Source organism: Asparagus officinalis, chromosome 3 (genome assembly GCF_001876935.1).
Source record: "Asparagus officinalis chromosome 3, Aspof.V1, whole genome shotgun sequence".
Classification (NCBI taxonomy): Eukaryota; Viridiplantae; Streptophyta; class Magnoliopsida; order Asparagales; family Asparagaceae; genus Asparagus; species Asparagus officinalis.
Window position 1 is genome coordinate 15,042,986 of NC_033796.1, and position 11,773 is coordinate 15,054,758.

At 34.2% G+C, this 11,773-nt stretch overlaps 2 protein-coding genes across 2 annotated transcripts; one reads left to right on the top strand and one right to left on the bottom strand.

The window, feature by feature from the left end:
• On the top strand, window positions 7-7,326 carry LOC109833124 (cytochrome P450 90B1-like). Its single transcript, XM_020400678.1, has 8 exons — window positions 7-252; window positions 364-688; window positions 1,615-1,767; window positions 4,037-4,288; window positions 4,384-4,476; window positions 4,813-4,891; window positions 4,995-5,101; window positions 6,953-7,326. The coding sequence occupies exons 1-8, from the start codon at window positions 41-43 to the stop codon at window positions 7,172-7,174; spliced, it is 1,443 nt and encodes a 480-aa protein (XP_020256267.1). The 5' UTR covers window positions 7-40; the 3' UTR covers window positions 7,175-7,326.
• Window positions 8,712-11,114, bottom strand: LOC109834672 (zinc finger MYM-type protein 1-like). The gene has a single exon (XM_020402702.1). The coding sequence runs from the start codon at window positions 11,112-11,114 to the stop codon at window positions 8,712-8,714; it is 2,403 nt and encodes an 800-aa protein (XP_020258291.1).

Below are 11,773 nucleotides of genomic sequence, written 5' to 3' on the forward strand. Positions count from 1 at the left end.
CGGGAACCAAACAAGGGTTCTTCCTCTTCCTCAACTATCCATGGGAATGGAGCTTCTCTTAGGAATCTCTACGCTAATCATAGCTCTCATCATCTTCCTCGGTTTCCGTAGTAACGATAAACTCGACGGCAAATCCCTCAAGCTCCCTCCTGGAAACCTCGGCGGCTGGCCTCTCATCGGGGACACAATCCCCTTCATGCAGCCACATTCCTCGGCCTCTCTCGGCACTTTCATGGACCAACACATCGCCAAGTTCGTAAAAAAAAAAAACCATCAAAGCTAGCGTATCTTTTTTTTTTTTTCTTTTCCCTTCTCTTTCTTCAATCAAATTAAACTTCATCTCAACATTTTAATCTTTTGTAGGTATGGGAGGATATTTAGGATGAATTTGTTGGGGAGGCCTACGATTGTGTCGGCGGACCCGGAGTTTAATCGGTTCATACTGCAGAGCGAGGGGAGGCTGTTCGAGAACAGTTGCCCGACGAGCATCGCCGAGATTATGGGGCGGTGGTCGATGCTGGCGCTGGCCGGTGACATACATAAGGAAATGAGGTCTATTGCCGTCAACTTTATGAACAATGTCAAGCTCCGGACTTATTTTCTGCCTGATGTAGATGCTCAGGCTGTTAAGATTCTTGATTCTTGGAAGGATAATACTACTTTCTCCGCGATGGAACAAGGGAAGAAGGTACGATGAATGGAGAATTTTCTTATAGTACTACGGCATTTTTGCACTTGACGCATGGATATTTGCAAAACTACTCAACATAAATGAAAGGCGTACCCAAAAAGGTGTTAACAGTTGGATCTGGACGTACACGCATCTTAAAAATCTAATGTTCTAATAGTTGATATCATTTGCGTGCATATTTAATGCAATGAAACCGAGTGCACTTGAAGTTTTTCCCAAGATAAATAACTTTGGAAAATGTTATCCCCAAATTACTAAATCATCAAAGTAACTTAGATAGGCTAAATTTGTAACGACAAAGTAAAAACGTCGACAAATAGTCAAATATTTACTCATCAAATCCGACAAATTTATAATTTTGTTGATGTGAAGGTTTTTTTTTACATTAATGATTTTATAGGATATATTTGCAAATATTGAGAGTTACGATTATTTTATATGGTTTCTTTCTCAAGTACCTTTTTTCTATAACATTTTAGATTTTTCAATCATAACAAAATGACCTCTTTGTTATCTGTAATTGTACTCAAGTACTATAATAGAATAGTGGTCTCCATGTTATTTGTATGTGCACCAGATCCTACAAGAGAACAGATTCGGATCCTCTTCAATATCAAATATTAATAGGAAGATAAAGATTACTATTTTTTAATTACTATCACATATTTATTATTTGCTTGTTATGATCGACTAGTGAAAAGTAGGGAAGATCACTTACTACAAAATACGTAAAGGAACTTTTTCGAAGATTTTATAAATGTATAACAAAAAACGAACTATTGGTATTAAAAGGAGTCTCTAACTATTGGTATTAAAAGTAGGAGTCTCTCTATTTTTTATGGTAAAAAATTGGATCCAATTTTTGATAAGTATATTATTCGTGTAGTTGTTAAATGTATATATATATTGGGAAATGTGTGCAGTTTGCGTTTAATTTGATGGTGAAGCAACTGATGAGCATGGATCCTGGAATGCCTGAGACGGAGCAGTTGAGGAGCGAGTACGTTTTCTTTATGAAGGGGATGGCTTCTATTCCTTTGAATTTGCCATGGACAGCCTTCAGAAGGGCCTTGCAGGTATAAAATAAGTTGCAAGTAATCCCTAATGTTTTTTTTTCGTGATTTAACTTTTTTAAGTTGTACAATTTTTTATTTATTTTGAGTTACTAGTAAGATTAAGTGCAAAATAATTTTGTGACGTTTATTTTTTTAAGAATAAATATTATTTTTAATGTTAAATAAGTGATTTTTTGATAGGATAAAATTATCTAAATACCTAAAAAAAAACCTTAACTTCGGACGATTATTAGATAACCCTCCATTAAGTATCAGAAAAAAAAAAACCCTTTTAAGGATTATAAAAAAATTCCTTTAAATTTAAGGATTTTTAAGGAAACCCTCCTGAAAGCATAGGCCCAATTTTCACAGCCATAAATATCTCTATATGTAATTTTATTCACTCATATGAAAACTATAATTAATATTGTTTAGCTGGGTTTCCTGATAAATCTTAAGGTTAGGGAACGGGTGTAAACTTAATGGGGTTTCTGATATTTTGAAAGTTACAGAGTGTTATTTGATATTCCAAAGTGAAGGAGGGATTTTGCTGATATTTACCCATCAAAATTCATCTACTGCTGAGCATGTTTCTCGATAGACTAGTAAACTGAGAATTTTGAAGGGCCAGTGCTACTAGTGACATTTTCTCACCTGGAGTTAATTATCATAATAATATTGATTGTTTTAAGAAATACTATAACATTGATCTTCCCCAAAGTGGTTCTGTGTATTTTCATATTTTGATTTTATTTATTATTTGTCTCAATAGATGTAGGTCTTCGATGTATTATTTTTCTTGCACTTTCCTTGAGAGAAATAGTATCCTTCTGGAGAAACAAAGGGTTTTTTTACTTTAAATCCAAAGTTTTACCCTAATTTTCTTTTAAACCTGAGTTGTTTTATTTGTATATATAAACCTAAATAAATTTGTGTATTTGTCATTAAATCCAATTTTCCAAATATACAACACAAGCATGTGGTCCTCCTCTGGAAAAGATTTAAAAATCATATTTTACTCCTTTATCTCCCTCCATTCTCTCTTCCTTCTCTTTATTTATTTTTTAGTTTGTAACAAAACACCCTAAAATTATTTATTGCAAAAAAACACTCTAAAAATTCAAAAGTTATAAAAAACCATTCTGAAATTTAAAATACAAACATCACACTGTAAATCTAGGAAATTCAAACAGCTTCCTACAAAATTTTAAATTTGTAGAAAACACTCTAAAAGTTTTAAAAATTGTAAAAACACCCTAAAATCAAAATTTACAATCCTCAACCATGTATTTTCTTGCTATACTTATGTATGTTCTTACTATACTTTTACTATTTTAATGTTATCCTTTATGTCTTTTCCGATTATACTTTCAGCCTTTTTATTCTATACTTTCATATTTTGGGTTACACTTATATATGTTCTCTCATACTATACTTTTAATATTATGTTGTTATATTTATGTCTTTTCATTGTTATATTTTTAGTACTATGTTGCTATATTTTCAATACAATTGAAATCTTGGAACTAAAATCATACCCCAAAAAATTTACAATTTGTAGAAAACACCCTAAATATTTTGAAAATTGCATAGAAAACCCAAAATTTTAAATTTTAGAAAAAAATGAAAAAAATTTAAACCTACAGACAGTACACCAATAATCTATTGTGAACAGCTCCTAAAAATTTTGTGATTTGTAGAAAACACCCGAAAGTTTTAACAATTGCAAAAAACTATCTAAAAAATTTGTAGAAACACCCTAAAAAGATTAAAATACATAAAACACATGGTTGAGAGTTTTGATCTTTTTAGGGTGCTCTTGTAAATTTTTATTTTTAAGGGTGTTTATTGAAAAATTTTAGGGTGGTTTTTGCAAATTCTAAATTTTGTTAAGATACTCTTTGTAATTCCTAGATTTAGGGTATACTGTTTTTATGTTAAATTTTCAGGATATGTTCTATAAATTTTAAATTTTTAGGGTATTTTTTGCATTTTAAATATTTTGGGGTGTTTTTTTAAGATGGAAGGGAGAGAAAATGGAGGGAAATAAAGGGTAAAATAGGCTCTTAAATTTTTTTTAGAGTGAGACCACGTGGTTATGAAGTGTATTTAGGAGATTGGGTTTAAAGATAAATAATCAAACTTGATTGGATTTATAGGCACAAATAAAAATATTTGGGTTTAAAAATAAATTAGGGTAAATCTTTGGATTTTAAAGAAAACCCCAAAAACAAAATACTTGTGTATATTCATTACTTGGTTTCAACCCTGAACATTATCATAATTGCAGTCGAGATCCGCAATCCTGAAGATTATGGGACAAAAGCTAGACGAGAGAGTGCGAAAACTTCAAGAGGGAGTCCAAGGACTCGAAGAAGACGATCTCCTTGCATCGGTCGCAAAGCACCCACATCTAACGAGAGATCAGATTCTTGATTTGATACTGAGCATGCTCTTCGCTGGTCACGAGACCTCATCTGCTGCCATCTCGTTAGCTATTTACTTCCTGCAGTCCTCGCCCAAAGTCCTGCAACAGTTGCGAGTAATTCTCAAATTAATTCCACGCAATCACAGACTTGTGAACAATTCAGTAGTTGAATCTAACCGATAATATTAAATTTTATGGGGTGATTTCAGGAAGAGCACACTAAGATTGCGAATCAGAAGAAGGAACGAGGCGAAACTGGATTGAATTGGGATGATTACAAGCAAATGGAGTTCACCCATTGTGTAAGCTTCCAAAAAATTTTACAGGATAAATAGAGTACAGGAAATCGTCATGAGATTTGCAGAATTCGAAGAAATCCCTCTAAAACTTAATAGTGACTGTAGTAACACGTACATGATTGTTACTTTGAAAATTAATGATTACACTTTTTTATGCTTATTTGATTAGAAATATAAGAAATTAAAAGGAGGAACAACTTTAGTTGAGAGTTTTCTAGTGAGATTTTACACAAATTATAAGAGATTTTTTTAATTTATGCTGCTATGAAATTAGTTATACCTTTAAAAAGGTATAACTGAAGGCTGACAATATTGAAACATTATAATTTTTGCCTATAGGTTATTAATGAAACTCTAAGGCTGGGAAACATTGTGAAGTTCTTGCACAGAAAGGCCCTTAAAGATGTGCAGTTCAAAGGTAAATTTAATACTTCAAAAGTTTGTACATAAGATATTTGTTTAAATTTTAAAAAAAAAACTTGTTTCTTAACTTTTTTTTTTGTCGACTATGATTTGTGCAGGATATGATATTCCATGTGGTTGGGAAGTAGTGCCAATAATCTCTGCAGCACATTTGGATTCAGCAATTTACGATGACCCACAAATTTACAACCCCTGGAGATGGGAGGTTAGTATAATCAACCCACTACATTAATTTCTAATATAGTTTTTTCACATTTACCATTCTTAAAATGCCCTCTCGTATGTGGAAAAAAAATAAATGTACAAACACTTGAAAAAAAATCAACGGAAATATCTTCATGTCTACGACCTCAAACTTTGGAAAAATAAAAAATAAAAACTTACAAACTTACAAACTCTCTAATAATTTTCTTAACAATTCGATTATAACATGTCTCGAAGATTCAGATCATGCATGCATCACATGCACCGAAATACTAATCCTTATTGAATCAAATTCATAGCAATATAGCTAACAAGTACTAGGTGCTTGCTGCTCAACCAAATGCGTTCAAGTGGTTTCATTGAAACTTTATTTCTCTATTGAACAATTTTTTAAAATAGTCCCATTTTATTTTTTTATTTTTTTTAAAATCGACCCATTTTTTTATTTACCAAAACCGACCCGTTTTTTGCCACGTCAGCCTAATCACCCTCCTAAATAGTCGGGGTTGCCAACCCGATTATTTAGGAGGGTGTTAAACCCCAATTAGAAGCCTTAAACCTTAAAATTTTATGTCCTAAATAGTCGGGGTTGGCAACCCCGACTGTTTAGAAGGGTGATTAGGCTGACGTGGTAAAAAATGGATCGGTTTTGGTAAATAAAAAAAATGGGTCGATTTTAAAAATAAAAAAAATAAAATGGGACTGTTTTGAAAAATTGTTCTTTCTCCATTTAGGTTATCAAATTTTTATATTCTGTTTTTTAGTTATTGCACGCGCGGCTCGTGGCATAGAACCAAATTGTTTGTTAGCGCAATTACCTTCGAGGATATGCCTATATTTGTGGTACGAACTGATCAGTGATAATGAATGTAAAGACGCTTTGAAGATTGCCAGATTTTCATTGGCACCTATCAGACTCTGGTGTCCAGGCACAGTCATTTAATGAAGTGCTTTTTAGTATTAGTCCCCGACATCTTCATATTTTAAAATTAGTCCTCAACATCTTTCATTATTTTGGAATTAGGTCTTGAAATGTTCATATTTTGAAATTAGTCCAGCAAATATGTTTAGTGTTTTGAAATTAGTGTCCGGATTTTTTTTTTAACATGGTGCTAACTAGATGGACTAATTAAAAAAAAATACTTAAAATTTTGGGGACTAATTTAATGTGAAGATTCAGGGTATTGATTTTAAAACACTGAAAGATTTAGGGGACTAATTTCCAAATATATAGATTTGAGAGACTAATATCAAAATATGAAATTTGTTTAAAATATGTCATGTATGTATCAGGTGCCATCGTACACTGACCAATTAGCGGTCACACTGATCGAATTTTGATAAGTTTAATTTTGTAACAAATTCGGATAGGTTTGGTTTAACGGAACTTTAATTTGAACCGACCGCTCCCTTGGCTCTTTAAAATCCACATATCCTTTTTTTTTTCTGTTTGTCTATAAAATTCCTTCTCCCTTTTTCTTAAATTCTTTTCTATCTCAGATATATTTTTTTTTACCCTTTTATCTGTGTTTTTTCCACTAATTACTTGATTAACCACACTTTCTTTGGAGCATAATGGCTAATTTTCCTAATTAAGTAGCCTGAAGAGAATGAACCCATCAACCTTACGCACCATATATATGATTTTCAAATCTAGGATGAATCAGTTGAGTTTGATGAAATTTTTCAAAACTGATTGTTTGCTCACCCATATCTATGACAGCTTAGTAAAATACCTTTGTGACATATTCCTCTAATTAATTAACAACACCTCATGATCTTTAATTTGTTTCTTGCAAAATCATCGACGCTTCTCTTCTTGTATAATGATTCCCGTTCCTTGAAACTGCAGACGATCTTTGCGACGATGACGAAGAACAGCAACGTAATGTCGTTCAGCGGGGGCCCTCGGCTTTGCCCGGGAGCAGAGCTGGCGAAGCTGGAGATGGCGGTGTTTCTTCACCATTTGGTGCAGAGGTTCGAGTGGGAGCTGGCCGAGCACGACTATCCTGTTTCCTTCCCTTTCCTTGGATTCCCCAAGCAACTCCCCATCAAGATTCGTGCTCTTAAGTAAATATTAGTGTACTCCTGTGCTAAAATTTATGAACGATCTGGTTCTCTGTTTGTGCTACATGAATTTGACACTGGTGACACTGGTGAAGTTGATGGATATTTTGAGAAGCATACTGAAGAAATGAAATAAATGGAAAGTTTGGATTTTCAATATCTGCAAAATTAGGTTTTGGATTATACAATGAAAGGTTTAAATATTAGATTGGAGCTAGGACGTCCTATGCTTACAAGAAAACATACGAAATTTTGGCTGAAATATGAACTCAAATAACAATAACATTTTTATTTTTATTTTTATTTTGTAAAACTTGTAGCCTGTAGGAATTGCATATAGATTGTTCTAGTACCATGGAGTCCTTCCACTACAAAAAAAACTTCAAAGTTATAGTAAAATTTGAGGGTTATAGTTATCATAATTTATATTCTAACAATTATTAAAAGTTTATCACTGTGAGTTTCACTGTGATTTAGAAAATAATCTCTATTTCATAAAACCACACTGAAAACTAAAAGTTAGTTGAATCCTTAAATTGTGATATATACTTTCCTTCAAAGAGTTTTTTTTTTAATTTATTTTTAGAATAAAGAAAGGATAGGTAGATTTTAGGTCCTTGGTCTTGAATATAGCAGTTTTAGTAATGACATAATTATAGTGAATCTTAACAATCCTATTGAGCATCCTAGGCGTTAATACGGGTTCGCACAAAACATGCCTGAAAGTGAAGGAAAACCCTTTTTTTTCTCTGACACAAGAAAATTTTGTATATTTTCACTCACAGTCTGATGTTTGGTTCACGGAAATGGAAAAAGAAAGAGGGCCCGAAAGTGGTTGCCACGAGGGATTTTTATTCCCTCCGTTTTCCGCCCCCAAGATCCCGATTTTTGCCGAAAAAACACAGAAAGTGATCTTTGCGTACAGGAGGGAAGAGAAAAGGGAGAAAAGATAGGGTTTACAATCACCGCCTCCTCTTTCTCCCGCCTCCTTCTCCTTCTCCCGCGCCAAAGAGGAACCCTCTCTCCCGCCGCCTACTCCTGCCTCCTCCTCGTTCTCCCGTGCCAAAGAGGAGGCCATGGCATCGATCGGTTCTACAATCCTCCTGCAGTTCAAAGACAGCTCCACCAATAGCAGCAGCAATTGCTTCCACAGCAGCAGCAGCAGCAAGAGCAGCGGCGGAGGAATCGTCAGCCATCGCCTCAGAAGGCGTCGAGAACGAAGCCTCCGCCGTCGCAGTCGACGTCGACGTCGCTCGTGAATGCTCCAGCGATCGAAGAGGCGCGTGTGGAAGAGAACGAATCGATTCGTCCTCGAAATCGGCGGTGACCTCGACTTCTAACCAGGGCCGGCCCCGGGCTTTGGGTTGCCCTAGCCCAATCTAATTTTGGTTGCCCTTTATATTAAAAATTTGGTACGAACAATAACGATAAAAATGAATACATATAATACAATTTAGCGTTCTATATTGGGCTCAAACTGATAATATTATCATGCAAAATCAATATTCATATAAGAAGAGATTATATTTGTGCTACAATTCTCATCAAAGAAAAATACTTCTCCTTGAATTTTTTGAAGCGAATTCTTCAATTAAGTCATCATACTCAAGTTTCTCTAAGTATTCATTTTCAATTGATATCATTGCCAATCCATTCAATCGTTCCTGTGACATGGTAGTACGAAGATAACTTTTTATCAATTTCAACTTGGAAAAACTTCTCTCCGCCGAGGCAACCGTAACTGGGATAGTTAACAAAATCCGATAAGCAACCCATGCACATTGAAAGCCACCATCATCCCAATAAGATCTTATGAAGTCAAGGATGTCTATTGATTTAGTCACTTCCTTCGGCAATATTGTTTGCAAAGCTCGTAGGTCATTGAATAAATCTTTTCCATGTATATCACATTGTTGGTTGTGTTCCAAGTAGCTTTGTAATCTAATGCAATGTTCCATTAATTTTTCTTCACCAATGCTCATGAACTTTGCATTAAACAAAAAACCGAAGATTTCTTCATAGAGCTCGAATTGTTCAAAACGATCTTTGAGTGATGTAAGAGCTTGATCAATAATGTGGAGGAAATAGGAAACTCTAAAATTATCCTCCGGTGATTGACTACCTTCCACATTCGCTTCCACATCCTCATCAAAATGCTTCTTTCTACGAACCACTCTTTTTATCGGAAATGTCGGATCGATACCAACATCATTAGCAAGTTCATTGGCTTCTTTCATCATGTTTTCAAAACCATCTTCTCTAAACTTTTGAAAGAAAACAATAAGCTCGTTTATTCTTGTAATTGCATCCTCCAAATTCATCTCTTCTTGTTGAAGAACTTTGCTAACTCGATTGACTTTAACTTTGCTAACTCGATTGACTTTATCTAAAATCTTATACCAAATACACAAGCTAATCAAGAACTCAAAATCCTCCAAAGCATTTTTACACAAGCCTTTAGCTTCTGCCATCACAATGTCCTCTTTAGAACTATTTGCAATTTCAATCAAAGCGTCTCGCAACTCCGGTGCTTGATATCGAATTGCTTTAACACTTTCAACATGACTTTCCCAACGAGTAACCGACAATGGCTTTGGTGTTAGACCCTTTACATATGTTTTAAGAACATCCCACCGATGTGTTGATCCAGCAAACAAAGTGTAAACCTTTTGCACATATGCAAAAAAATTTCTAGCTTTGACACATGATTTTGCCATATCGCATAGTGCAAGGTTTAAGCTATGACACCCACATGGTGTATAAAAAGCTCGAGGATTTATGTCAAGAAGTCTTCTTTGTACACCTTGATGTTTACCTTTCATATTTGACCCATTGTCATAACCTTGACCTCTTATATCATCAATGTTGAGATTAAGTTCATTCAAAGTATCTTCAAGTTGATTGAAAAGCCCAAGTCCCGACGTGTCATCAACCTTTATAAATCCAAGAAAAAACTCTTCCACCTTGACTTGATTTGTATCTTCAATATCCACACATCTAATGACAATTGACATTTGCTCCTCGTGGCTTAAATCCGGCGTACAATCAAGAATAACTGAAAAATACTTTGCTTTTGAAATTTTGTCAAGAATTTTTGCTTTGATTTCATTGGCCAACAAAATTATCAATTCATTTTGAATTTTATGGCTAAGATAATGGTTCTGAACTTCTTTATCTACCACACGCCGAACATGATCTTGCATAATTGGATCGAATTCTGCAAGGAACTCTATAAGTTGACAAAAAAGTCCGTTGTTCTTCTCATAAATCTTCTCATTAGTTCCACGAAATGGCAAACCATTTCGAGAAAGAGTCTTCACAACCGCAATGATTCGAACTAGTATCATCTTCCAACGAGTTTTCTCTTTTTCAATTTGTGCTTCTATATCTTTATCAATTGTTGCCTTTAGTTTTAGTCCTTTTTGCAAGTCAACCCACTTCACAACATTTGCACAATGCTCCGGATTACTTTCATGCTCTCTAAGCTTTGTAGGAAGGTTATGCCAATCGTCTATTCCATTCTCCGCCAAATTGGTTGTCATTGGTTTATTCTTGAACAACTTGCAACAAAAACAAAATACTCTATTCAGTTCATTTGAATAGACAAGCCATTTCCTTTCATGCTTCTCGCCATTTGGAAATTCACGGATATAATATTTGGAAGAAAAACTTCTATTTCTCCCACTCTTCTTTTCACTTGGAAACTCATCATTTTTCATTAAAATCTTGATAGGACCACGTTGAACTATCATCACCCTCTTAGTATCATTTATACTTCCCCACAATCCCGGATCATAATTTACTTCCACATCTTTCTCAAGATCAAGTATGCTTTCATGAACATTTTCATTCACAGGATCTTCATGATCTTCATCACTAGCTTCCTCCTTACGACTTCCATCCGCATAAGTGACTTCATTTATGGGCTCCTCAATGACCTCATCCATATTTTCACTAATATTGGTAGTGGCACTAGCTTCTTCAACTTGATTCAAGAGAAGAGAATGTTGTGTTTTTGCTTTGAATAGCTTAGAAATTGAGCCATGTAGTGATTTTGCCATTTCATCTTGACGTTGCTTGACTCTTCTATTATGAGCTCCAGAGTTTTGTTTTCTAATCCTTGCTCGGTTTTTGTCATCTCCCGTCATAGTGTATTGTAGTCTGTAAATATAATTATATAACATATATGAAATCACAATAAACTAAACTTAGCAATATCAATGAAGGACAGACCCGGCTCTTATCTTCCCAATTTCCCAATTAGCAATATCATTATTATTAAAACAAACATTATTTCATTGCAAAACAAACATTATATCAATCAAGGACAGAGTCTTGATAGAGGTGGAGATGACTGCTCAATTACCTAGTTATATTAAAATTCAAGGTCTAACTGGTAGCATATATTCTCAACGTGTTCTTCATGAATTTAAACCTCAATGTTGTGCACATTTAAATTGATTGGACATGATACCGAGCTTTGTAGAAAGCATAAACCAAATATGCAATGAAGATCAAAGCTCAATTGCAAAATCATTATTATTAAAACAAACCCCAATTTCATTATTATTAAAACAATATCATTATTATTAAAACAAACATTATT

What these genes read in the sequence shown, in the direction of transcription:
- LOC109833124 (XM_020400678.1), top strand. Translation starts at nt 41, where the DNA reads ATGGGAATGGAGCTTCTCTTAGGAATCTCTACGCTAATCATAGCTCTC. An exon ending in CCTTCAGAAGGGCCTTGCAG is followed by an intron (nt 1,768 to 4,036) that starts GTATAAAATAAG and finishes TCATAATTGCAG; the next exon opens with TCGAGATCCGCAATCCTGAA. An exon ending in AAGTCCTGCAACAGTTGCGA is followed by an intron (nt 4,289 to 4,383) that starts GTAATTCTCAAA and finishes GGGTGATTTCAG; the next exon opens with GAAGAGCACACTAAGATTGC.
- LOC109834672 (XM_020402702.1), bottom strand. Translation starts at nt 11,114, where the DNA reads ATGGATGAGGTCATTGAGGAGCCCATAAATGAAGTCACTTATGCGGAT.